The 12,164-nt window shown below is 40.0% G+C and overlaps 1 protein-coding gene across 13 annotated transcripts in view; it reads right to left on the bottom strand.

Annotated features, from left to right (window-relative positions):
• Positions 1-95: 95 nt before the first annotated feature.
• PXK (PX domain containing serine/threonine kinase like) overlaps positions 96-12,164 on the bottom strand; it is a 36,745-nt gene continuing 24,676 nt past the window's right edge. For 4 of the 13 annotated variants that reach the window (XM_059823500.1, XM_059823505.1, XM_059823506.1 and 1 more), the window contains 6 exons: positions 10,753-10,801; positions 9,901-9,978; positions 9,390-9,476; positions 8,725-8,794; positions 7,714-7,776; positions 96-954 (listed from right to left, as the gene is read on the bottom strand). In XM_059823500.1, the coding sequence (XP_059679483.1) occupies positions 749-954; positions 7,714-7,776; positions 8,725-8,794; positions 9,390-9,476; positions 9,901-9,978; positions 10,753-10,801 (553 nt within the window). In that variant the 3' untranslated portion in view covers positions 96-748. Of the gene's footprint in view, positions 955-6,349; positions 6,356-7,713; positions 7,777-8,724; positions 8,795-9,389; positions 9,477-9,900; positions 9,979-10,752; positions 10,802-12,164 lie in introns of all 13 variants that reach the window. The other 9 variants (XM_059823502.1, XM_059823507.1, XM_059823508.1 and 6 more) reach the window with 4 other exon arrangements.

The following is a 12,164-nucleotide window of genomic DNA, read 5'->3' as shown; positions in this document are numbered from 1 at the left end:
TGTTTAAGGTTTTAAATCAAAAAGGATCTTTCAATAAAGTTTAAGCTGTAGAATTAACTTGCAGTAACGTTGCATTTAACTAAATCATGAATAATATCCCAGTGCCATATTACTTCCCATTTCAACTGTTTCCTCATTTAAAAACTTTCCCTTAGAGTTACAGGTAGGATGTCCATTTAAACAAGTTTAATGAAACAGCATTTTTACTCCACCAGCAAATATGGTGGGAATAAGATTTAATTCTCCAGTTCCCTCACCTGTGCAGTACACTTTATGGGTTGGGGGGGAGGGTGTTGGATTATCTAAAACAACTTGCTGATTCAGTGCAGCAAGAATTAAGCTGAGCTACTGCATGAAAAGTGTTGAAAAACTGAGCATACTAAAACTACATTCCTGTAATTTAAAAAAGGGGTGGAATAGAGCTAGAGAAAATGCATTAATTCACCATCATCATGGTCATTCCTATTTTCAGATTTTTATTCAGCTATATAGAAGTTGGTGTACCCTGAAACTGTAGCTAGAGAACAAAGTTCTTGAAACCAAGTAAAGAATGGAGTACTTATCACAGCATGGCAACGCAATTCAGACAGGGTAGTGCTGCTACTCAGGAAAAGCTGAAATAGGGTAAACAGAGCTACAGCGTGATTAGCTGCTATATGCTGGTGGATCAGTCGCTGGTCAGGAGTGTCTTGTTCCTAGACAGCACAGGAGGGGGAGAGGGAATTCAATCCTGGTGTGACCAGTGGCCTCAGCTGATCCTGGGAGCACTGTAGTCGCAGGTCTGGGTTTTCTTCAGAGTTCCTTTCTGAAAGTTTTGGATGGAGCTGAGTAAGGCTCCGCGGCTTGCACTGACATCGGGCTGCGGGCTTGGCTGCGTTGGCACCTCTGTAGTCGAAGGAGGAGCTGCTGGTGGCGGGGGTGGTGGTGGCGGTGCTGGGGGTATCGACGATGCTCCTGTTGAGTTGAGGAGAGAAGATGAAGTTTGATTATGTCAAGAAGGTCCTGCTACAGAGGACTGCAGCTGTTTAGTTGGACTTGGTCAGTCCTACACTACTCATGTCATTCCTTGAATGCCAGTGGAGTGTGAAGAACAGAACAGATGAAAAATGCCAAAGTGATCAAATCCCTCTATCTGCAGGTGAGTCCTGTCATCTGAGACACCTCTAAAATGAAGCCTGAAGTGCCTCAGTACTTAGGGGTGCAAAACATGACTCAAATGGGGTCTTGCACTAAGGGAAACAGAGAACACTTAACAGGACTTCCCACCTTCAGTTTCTCTTGTTTGTCCCCAGTGAAGCAGTTTGCTCTTTGGGTCATGAACAGCAACAAAGACTGGAAGCAAATCTTACTACCTGTTCTTATTTACATGACTAACTTTACATTCTCACAAAGGACCACATCAGTGTAGTATTTGTGATGACTGCTTGGTCAGATTATATTCCATTTTTAAAGTACTAACTGCAGATAGAGTTTTCTGGAAATGTTTTACACTTCCACAGTACTGTCAGACTTTATCCGAACATGTTGTAACAAACGTTTGTTTCACAGGCTGAATGAATCACAACCATCTGGCACTCATACTGCTTGCCTGCCTCTCGTGCTCCCACTAGTCACCTTTGCACTCTGTCCCTTGCTTTCTACTCCAGCCACATCCATCTCATCATGCCTCAGCCTCCACGTCCTGACTCCCCAGGAAGCCAGAGCCCACAGCAGTACATGCAGGGAGCTGGCCCAGCAGTGAAGCCCTGCATGGAGGTGCTTCCTGGCAGCTCGCCTTATCTGCCCCAAGCAGCTCTCCCAAACACACTCATCTTGAGCAACTCAGCTGCTGCACATTACACCGTCATTTCTACAGAAGTATAATCAAAGATCCGTGCTGGAGTAAGAGCAAAGGGCTTCAGAGGTGACCCCTTGCCATTCCACAAGACATCCACATGAAGGTGGCATTTGCAGCACATCACCAGCCATATGGGGAATGATGGGCCTATCTTGTCTCATATATTCTGGAATGAGCATGGGGCATAATGATTAATATCTTAGAATTATTCAACAGTGAATAATTATGATTGTCTAGATCATAAGTTATTCCATAGTAAGACTAGAGAGACAGATGGCACCTATAGTATAACAGTTGCTTTTGGTAGCTTTAACCTACAAAGAGGAATATACTGGTGAGTGGCAAGAACTATGATACAACGCAAAACAACATGAGATCAACCAAGAGACTATGGTTACTGAAGTAGAACTGCTTACTATGAAGTGAGCAAATACCAAGCAGTTAAAGGACATTATGCCACACAGACTCAAGAGGTATTTGATGAAGGATAAAGCTCAGCTACAGAAAACAGAAAGTAGGGTAAGTTCTCTGTGCTCCACTTCTCTCTCAATTCCTCATTAAGACTTGCTCTCAGACTAACAAGTAATAGCAAAAAAGTAACTGCTGTAATTAAAAAAAGCAGTTATGTTAGAAGAAAGTCGTAACTCAAAGCTCCCTCATTTTCTATTTGTACCAGTCTTTGAAGAGAGACTTTTCTCATACAAGAGCACGCTTAAAACACAGAGTATTCACACAAAGCATTCAATTTTGCTAGTGTACGTTAATACACGTTGCAATTGTAGCACTTCCAACTCTTCAGGAGAAATTCTCATTGGCATGAAAACCACCTTCTGTAACAATAGAACATGGAAGTGCATATTGGACTCATCTTCACTCTCCTCCCTTCCAGAGGAAATACTCAAGTCCTAGTAGAAATACCAGAGATCAACTGCCTGTTCTCTTAAGTAATCAAAACATTACACAATGTAAGCACAAACTGAAATAAATTGCATATCGATGCCTTGGGGCCATCTAACTTATCCAAATCTACTTTTTCACTAGCCAAAGTCAATTTATTATTAGAAATACTAGAAAACCATCCCCTAGGTTAGAGTTGTTCTGCTTCTCACATGTGTACAGACTGCCAACAAAGCATAGCAAAGCAAATCTTGACACTTTGCTAAAGGAAGAATAAGACCGAGAACAGTTCAAGTAATCACTTTTGCAGGTAAAGTGGTCAGAGAAGAACACTGTGGGACTGGCGTACCAACGCTATCACCAAACTGATCAGATGAACTGCTGTAAAAAAGCCAAGACCAGCTAATCGTAATTTAAATGGCCTGAAAGAGATGCAAGAACTGCAGAGAGCAAAGACAAGATTTTTGGCTGGAACTGCAAGGTGAGGTTGAAAAGACTATGCAAGTAGTTGTATAAGATGCAATAGAGAATGACCATGAAAGCAGTGGCCAGGACTCTGTTTAGAATACAAATACAACAGTAACATATGCAGTGAAAGAAGGTACATGTTTGACAGAGAGAGGGGGGCAAAAAAAGCCACAAAATGCTTGGATCACTGAGTATTATTAGGTAAAGATCCCATGTGTTATCTTCAAATTTTGGTCTGGTTATTTTACATTGGGGGCAGAAAAGACAGGGAAGTAGGGGGAGAGGCCACCTTCCTTCCAGGAAATTTCTTAAATTCCTCAGGACTAACTATTACTGAAATTGAGCTGCTGACAACATCATACAGTTAAACTCTTGGGAGACTGATTACAGACAATGATACTGTTACACTTGTGCTCTGCCTTAAAACATAAATATACACAGGTTTTAGGATGGTATCTGACTAGCTATGAGCATTACATACTGAACCCATTAATTAAGAGCATGGTTCTGAAAATCTTCAAATCAATTCATTTCAATTAGTAAATCAAAACCAAGCTGTCCTTCCCTTCTTGAGTGGTGCAAAGGAAATCTTAGTTCATGTTGGTGTACTCATATGCAGTTACATCTACAGATTAAATTGTTCTGTCCAACAGTGAAATATTTTCCTGTATTTACTAGAAAAAACATCTGAGACAAGTGCTCAGTTGTAACTAGACCTTTCCAATACATATGTTGGAAGAAGTTGCCTGCAAACACACATTTTACTCATTCATGCAGTTGTAAGAATAAAACACTCAAACAAAAACTTACCAAGGGTTTTTTTACAGGGACATTTTTGTTAAGAGAGTGTGTTAAAAGGAATAGGAAGTAAATCAGATGCTGTAAACTTGACGCCTGAATTGAAACAAAAACTTAATTATGAATTTAAAGTGACAGTAATTGTGCAAACAGCATTATAAAACTTGGCTGAGAATGGGATGCAAACAAAGAAAATCATTTTAGTGATAGAGTTTTTAAAGATGCTGTATTTCATTAAAATAATCCATAAGAACATTCAGATCTTTTTTTTCTATTCCCTCCCAATACTAAGCAAGTTCAAGATTTGCATTCAACTTTCCCATACAGAAACAGAGCATCTTTAAAGAGATAAATCAGCATTAGCTTACTTTTCCGAAAATTCACGTTCAAAATGATGCATGCTCTATTGAAGACAGCAGAGAGAGAGAGGACACAAGTTAATCATCTGGTTCTCGTGTCAAAGTAAGAAAAAGATACTGTTAGCTGAAAAGTTAGTACAAAAATCAATACATTCTTATTCACTGACAAATATGAGGATAGCAGATTGACTATTTCATATTATATATACACAATACTTTGATTCTGAATAACAAACCACAATTTTCCATGCTATAAGCATTATTATACTTGATGAACAAATACAACACACATGCTTTCAGTTGCACATGCCATAATTCAAGCTTTACAGGATTAAAGTATATTTAGATAGATTTAGCAAGAAAACTGCAGAAGACTAGCCACAGAGGACGAAATCTGTTCAGTTCAAGGAACACTTCCTGTCATATTGACACCGATATTTATGCTTATGCTCCATGGATCAGAGACACTCAAGAGCAGCACTTGCGAAAGCATTCAAATTGTCTTACAGAAAGGTGAAGAGCAGAAAAGATGTACCATATGGGTGTCTAAGAAACGTATGTTGTACCGAAGGACTCAGAACAACTGGCACAGAAAATGATAGCTAAAGTTAAGTACAACCCTCTCACTTTTATTCCCACAGGGAAACAAAAATGGCACCCTCAAAATTTCTCTCTATTGTAAGAGAGCTCGCTGGTATTTTATGGGCTTACTGGATTTACAGAAGATGCAGTGAAGTTTTAAATAACCCATACCACAGCATTCTGCATCCCTTCTGATCCTAGCCACAGCTCATAGCCACAAAGAAAAATAACAGATTTTCAAGACAGCAAAGAATTGTGCAAGTGGAGAAAAAAGAATCAAACATTCAAGGGAGAATGTCAGAAACATGGGAAGTTACATTAGAAACACTTGCCACGATCTAAACAATGTATTTCAAAGATGGCATTTAGCTGAGTATCTGCAATAAAACCAGCCCAAAACATTCTAGTCAATGAGAAAAGCCCATGAGAGGCTACGTTTCTCCTGAAAGCAGGTCATACATTTGATCCTACAGTTGCAGCTAGCATTACAAAGACGGCTGAAGCCAGCAACCATTTTCTTTCTTAAAATGTTTTGCATTGACTATACCAAGTACTCTACTGCAAACCAAGTCTCGTGAAAAGCACCTCTCAACATGTGAGATGCCCTGGGGAAGTAACCTGTTTCAGGGGGTATGTCAGCCTGGAGCCCGTTCCTCTCTGGTCAGTGTCTCTAGCTCCGCACATACCCACACACTACATTGATTTGATTGGTTACAGGCCAGGACAAGGGCAAGAGCTTCTGTTGGGTATACTTTTCCGTGTCAGCCTTCATTTTGCCACAGCATCGTACCAGCAAGATGCTTTGACATGCCACAATTCTAACACAACCACGACCAAATCAAAAAGAAAGACTGAAAGCCTCATTCCCTTTCCAACAGTCATCTCACCACACTGATATCCACAAGCAATTTTGGTTTAGATGTAAATACCTTTAGTAAGTACAAGGAAACAGGAAGAGAGAGATACAAGCTATAGATCCATCAGTTGTCACAAAGAAAGCCCTACCATGGGGCCAGTGAGTCTTTCACAGAGTCATTAATAACATACTTGCTTAGAATAGCTAAAACTACAACATTGCTGGTGAAAAAAAAATTCAGCACGCTAGCTTTCTTTTAGAGCTAATATCTGAAGTTTCTTCTATGAATTCTACTCACAAAAGCATTCCTGAAACAGTGACATTTGCCTTTACACCCAATCAAATGCATGAATACCATCAGCACACTAAAGCACTTTGCAATTTGAATGCAGCAGGGCAACTGCTTTGTGTCAAACGGGGTTGATCACCACAAGTCACCACCAGCATATTGGCAGCAGGATGACTGACACACTGTGACAATGTGGTTTTAACAACAGCCAAGTTCTGAACCCAAACTTGAGCCATTCTTAGCCATTTGAGCCATGTCTACACATAAACCTGCATCACATGCTCAAAACTTGAAAAAGCTTTCAATCAAGTTCCAACATGCTGAAGTGAAAACATAAGTAAAAGGTAGTTTTATTGCAGAAAAAAAAAAGTTTTCTAAACATCTGTCCATTTTGGAGGCATAAGGTTTTCTTTTGCATTTTCAGCTACTTCATTTTTAAAGCATATAGAACTTGAAATAAACCCTCCAGCTAAGAGTCAGCACATCCAGAGAACAGCGCTGTTATTGTGCAACACAATAATTATCTTGTTTAGACTAACTGGGAGAAGTTAGCTCGTAAAATATATACTTCAACATACCCTCAACTTGAAGGAGAAATGACCTATTTGAATTTCAGCATGACTGATTTCAACTATCTCACACAGACTGCAGTGTCCTTTGAAAGGCCATCCACAGCAAACTCAAATTTGATTGCATTGCTTCAGTTAACAAGTTGTGCTGTGTAGAAAGTTCCTGCGACTAGGAATCTTATGGCACGAGTCATCGTAACAAACGGCAATGCTATGGGCTGCTTCCCTTCTAGAAATGTATTACATTAACACCTTTTGCTGTTAATGTTTGCCAGTGCTCCTTTTCGAGTCTTCCTGACTGAAGCACACCCACTATTGCTCAATATTCAGATTCGTAATCAAACTTTCATGAGCATTTCTATTGCCCACTCAAGCAGATTCTTCACCACTTCCCACCACCTGTCCTAAACATTAACAAAACTGTTTGCACAGCTACCCAGCAAGCTGAAAGAGAGAACTGGCCAAAAATCATAAAGATACTATTTTTAACTCAAATAAGTTTCTGCCATGTTCCTATCAGTTCTACTGGCGTTATTAATGGGCTGTAGCAGAACAGGGAAGATTTAGGCAGCCTAAACCACTGAATTTGTCACACACAAAATTCCTGAAACTGCATCACAGCAGTACAGCTGTAAAGAGACGATACACAGAAACAAGGGATTAACAAACAGTACTTCGAAGTCAACAGACCATTAACATCAGAACAAATGCATACTGCAACATGAGGGCCAGAAAATGTCTGGGAAGTAGCAATGTTGGTAGGACTGGAGTAACAGAGACTTTGAAGCAAGCACTTTTACTCTATGGGTAAATCATACCACGTGTATCTCAAGAAAGGACATTAAATGAAAAAGAACAGTATTAAAAGGATCTCTATGGCCCTCAAAAGACAGCAAATGCCCACACTCAGGCTGACACAAGATAAACGTCATCTCTGTTCCATCCTTGAAAACCACCATCCCTTAACCATCCTTGGGAATAACACCCACAGTTGCAGGGATGGGGGAATAAAAAAAAACAAAAAAAAAGACAAACACTGTAATGACTCTTGAACTTACCTGTTGTAGAGGGCGGAGTGGGGGATGATGGAGATGTTAATGGGGAACTCGCCCCAGAGCCTGCTAAATAAAACAACAGTCTAGTAACTAAAGCTGTGATATAAAATTCAACACAGTCAGACAAGACAGATTGTTGGAAACAGGCCAACTTTATTGACTGAAGATCCAATCTCATGTCCACTGAAATCTTGGGAAAGATTCCCATTCACACAGACCCAATCTGAACAGAGAGACTTAACAGTAGACACTATCACAGGAGGTCCAAACACATAAGAATCGCACTCAACAGTATTCCTCAATGGGAAACACTTCTTTTCTGTTGCTTAGGCTGTTGGATTTCAGCGTCCAAATTCTGTTCTCCTTAAGAGTTGTGCCACTGCATGGATGGCACCCCATTTCACCTTCTAAGAGATGATTTTCAGTCAGTTGCTGTACTTCACAAGTTACTCTGGTATCTGACTATTCCACAATAGGCTGCTTTTGGACACATTTTAGCCAGGCAAGTCAACTCTGTTAAACTGTTCAGTAGTACCAACCATTCCTTTTAACTAAATGAAGACCTATCAAAGGCTTTGTTGTTTTAGAATTTGGCACTGAGGCAGCAATTAAACAGATAATTTTCTCATTCATCTTAACACCTTACTACGGAATACAGATCACCACAAAGTTCCTCCCTGAAGGCTGCATTATTAAATGGCCCAAATAATGGATGTTATTATTATTCCACTCTAATGTCAAACAGAATGGAGACTGATTTTTTTTGGAGGAATGGGGCACAGAAGACAGGAGACGTTGCTTTATATTAGGCAGCTGAAAATCTAACACTGAAAATATTTTTCAGCCCTTGATTTATCTATTATTAAATACCCAAAACAGTGGTATCAGGGTCTGGTAGTCCAATATTAATGTGTAAACTGATGGTCACCCTGGATCTTTTAAGCCAGAGAATGACAGCAACAACAAAAACATTGACATAGCTGTGTAGAAGCAAGCTCTTCTCTCTGTAGTTACCTGAGTTATTTGAGTTGCTGTATTTTGCTGAGTGTTCTTCCCCACTTTCATAGGCAGAGCGTTTTGACTTCTTTAAAAAAGAGCAGAAAAAACAAAAGATGGAAATGAGTAATTGCTTTCCACGATAAGGATTGCACTGACACACAGATTTGTATCACACAAGGTTTATCAATGCCCAACATCCCTCTCCCCACACCCAACATGTGCTGCCATGATGACAACAGCAGCAAGGCTGTTCTGCACTCAAATATCTCCAGGCAAAGCAAGCAAGGCAACTCCAGTATCCTCTGAGTACAAGTGAAAGGCAGCAAACACCCACAAAAAGGAAGAGAAACACAGACAGCGTGCGGCAGGAGCAGACTAAGAAAGGCTCCAATACCCTCACCTGGCAGCAGGAAGCAGCACAGGCTGTCATCTGTGTATGAGGTGTTACCTAAGCCTGTTTTCATACAGCAACCTAAATCAATATGCAAGTCAGCTATGACTGTAACTTGAACTTCTCAGGAAGTGTATTGCTTAGCTACAGAAGTGAAAACAATCAGGAAGTAGTACAGAAAAATACAGGACAGAATAGACCAGTGTACCTGTGGTTCTGCAAGCTAAAACATTCAAAAAAAGATACAGGTCTGTTTCTGTGTGAGAAACCTATTTAAAAGGTTGCTTACTTTTCGTGCTAAGATCTTCCTTTTCTTTTTTTCTTCTTCAGAGCCATGATGAGATTGAGCTCTCGTCAGCCTTCTGTGCTGGTGAATCTTCAAAATGAATGGAAAACCAGAAAAAGACCATGTTAAGATCTTAAATGTTCTCAAGCAAGGCATATGTTTGGGGTACAAGAAAACACACTGTAGTCATTTTGCATGCTTAGTTTTGGTTTTAATTTTTAATTTTTATCTTTACTGTTGCTGGTAGAGGATGGAGCCTCATACTGCAGTTAAAATGATCCTTTAACTTAGGAGCCACTGCATGTGAAGCAGCATTACTTAAAACAGTGAAATGCCATACAGTCAACAGCTGTTCTACAAGTCGTCATACTGCATTTTTGGGAGAGCAAATCTGTTGATGAAAGCCTTTATTACTCAAAATCACTTTTGAGTAAAAACTCACTTTCCCCATGTAGAAGTGATAAGAGGAAATGGAATGTCTGTAGGAAATACAGTAAAGAAATGCAGACGTTACCAATTTCTGTTCTTCTGTTAATCGCTTTTCTATGCATTCTTTGGAGGTTTTCAATGCCTCTTTTAGCTTACTAGGAATCTAATACAGAATGGGGGGAAAAAAAAAAAATCATAGCACAAAACGTGATAAAGGAAAACACAACTTCACCACTCAAAACTCACCACTCATCTGATCATGTTGCTCATCTAAAGCCCCAAGTTCTGACACTATTCCCTTAGTGAAGGGGAAAAGAAGACTCTAGATGCATGTTTTCCACTACAAACCTAGCTACAGATCTAACAGCAGGGACAAAGAAACACCGAATCATGGAAGGGATACTCTAATGGCAGGGACAGCTAACTATTCTGATACTCCAGTCACATCCCCAAATGTCATGAGGCTGACAACACATGGCACATGCCCTCCAGAAGAAGTGCTCTGGGGCAGCTCGCCTATGGGAGCAGATGTGGCTCCCCAAAAGTCCCAGCACGGCAGCGCTGGAGCTGGCAACAATGTGCTGATATTGTCACCCAGAAAAATCAGTTTCCACAGGTCTTAGCAATTTGTTTCCTCTCACTGCGAGGGACCCACATTACTTAGCAGCCTCTGCTCAGGTAGAGCGCCATTATTAGTCACACAAATGAGCTCCGGGACAGGAACAGCACTTGAACACTTACGGGTCACACCGTGCCCCCCTTCTAAGAGGTGATATAATGTTCTTGGGTACAATTCAGCAAAGGAATCCAAATACTGATGGCAATCGCCACAAAGCCAAATAAAGCCAGCTGTCCTCTACCCTATCTGTCGATTAATGCATAGCTACCCACAGCCAGGCACTTCCACAAACATCAGCAAATCACTGTTCAACTCTACCTTAAACTGTGGTTTCTCAGAGTTTGTTAGCAGGACGTCACTGAATAATCTGTGAGTGGATGAAAAACGGAAGAAAAAAAAGGAATATTATTCCCAAGAGATAGGCAGAACCACAGCGAGAATACTACTGGTACCATTTGCTCAACTCCCTCTTTCTCCTTTTCCTTCTCTGTCGTCATCCCTAGGCCACTGTTTGGGTTTTTTCCACAGGTTTTTATGTACTGCTTTCTATTTTCCAAGCACTGCTGTAAAATTAGCAGTATCTAACCCTCAGAATGTAGCCACTACTGATGGCAGAGTAAGCAAGACTGTGTGAAGTATTTTGAAAGCTGATAGAACGGGTACAGTTATCAAAGGCAGAGAAGGGTTCCCCAAAAAAGAATGCCTTTTTCTTAAAAGTATATGGATTCTTTAATGACAAAAGTATACCAGAGACTTTATTTTAAATTTCATCTAAACAAAATCATTGCTCTTTTTAAGAAAACTCTCTTAGCACGGCTATTGTTTATGCATTAACAAGAACCATGTGAAAGATCAATGAGTGAACTTAACATTTGAGAATATCTGCATTCTTGCCTGTACTCTGGCAAAGGCAATTAAAGCAAATATTCTAACATTTTCAGTCCCCCTCTATGGTATCAGCAGCAACAGCATAAATGATTAATCCCTCTCCATCCAAAACAAAGACGCTAGAGGGCAATGGTAGTCTGAAAATAAAACGGTTAGTCCATTTCAAGATACTTTGTTCTGGAGAACATACTAGAAAACTGTCCCAGAAAGAGATCTCAAGACTGGCTCCGACGTAAATGTTTCAGAGCTTTTTTGTTGCTGTTCACTATGCAAAATTATCACAGGCCTATACTCAAATTCAAGTCTAGAATCAAGTTTATGAGACTAGTATTCCATGAAAAATTCAGAAAAAAAGCAAATTTTAAAAGACTTTTCAAAAACCCACGAAAGTTCACCCTTGTTTACAGGGCATTTTTCTGACCCTTTCTGATTACATGTCCTGGCAAAATTAAGCAAACTCATAGTTTATATGGTTATAATAAATAATAAAGCTTAATAAATATTTAAATTACATTATTTGCTTTAAATTACATTAATTGCATTGCATATCTATGTAGAACACTTTTGTGAAGACTATTGGTATGAAGGGAATGTAGTATCATATCTGGCTTATCAGATAGAGCTGGGCATAGATTGTTCGTTCAACATCTTAAGACCTGTATGTTCCTGTATTCACAGTTTTCTTACAGTATTTCTCCCCCGCTTACATTCTTCTCTCTACCTCCCACCTCCTTTAAGAGCAGAGGAAGGGAGGAGTAGAAAGAATTGAAGGCTGAGACAAGCCTGTAGTGCCTCTTCCCAACCAGGAAACATGGATCTTGAAGCATGCTCTAAATGTACTG

The sequence above is a fragment of the Gavia stellata genome, chromosome 12 (assembly GCF_030936135.1).
Source record: "Gavia stellata isolate bGavSte3 chromosome 12, bGavSte3.hap2, whole genome shotgun sequence".
In the NCBI taxonomy this organism is placed as follows: Eukaryota; Metazoa; Chordata; class Aves; order Gaviiformes; family Gaviidae; genus Gavia; species Gavia stellata.
This window is presented reverse-complemented; position numbering and strand designations above follow the sequence as displayed.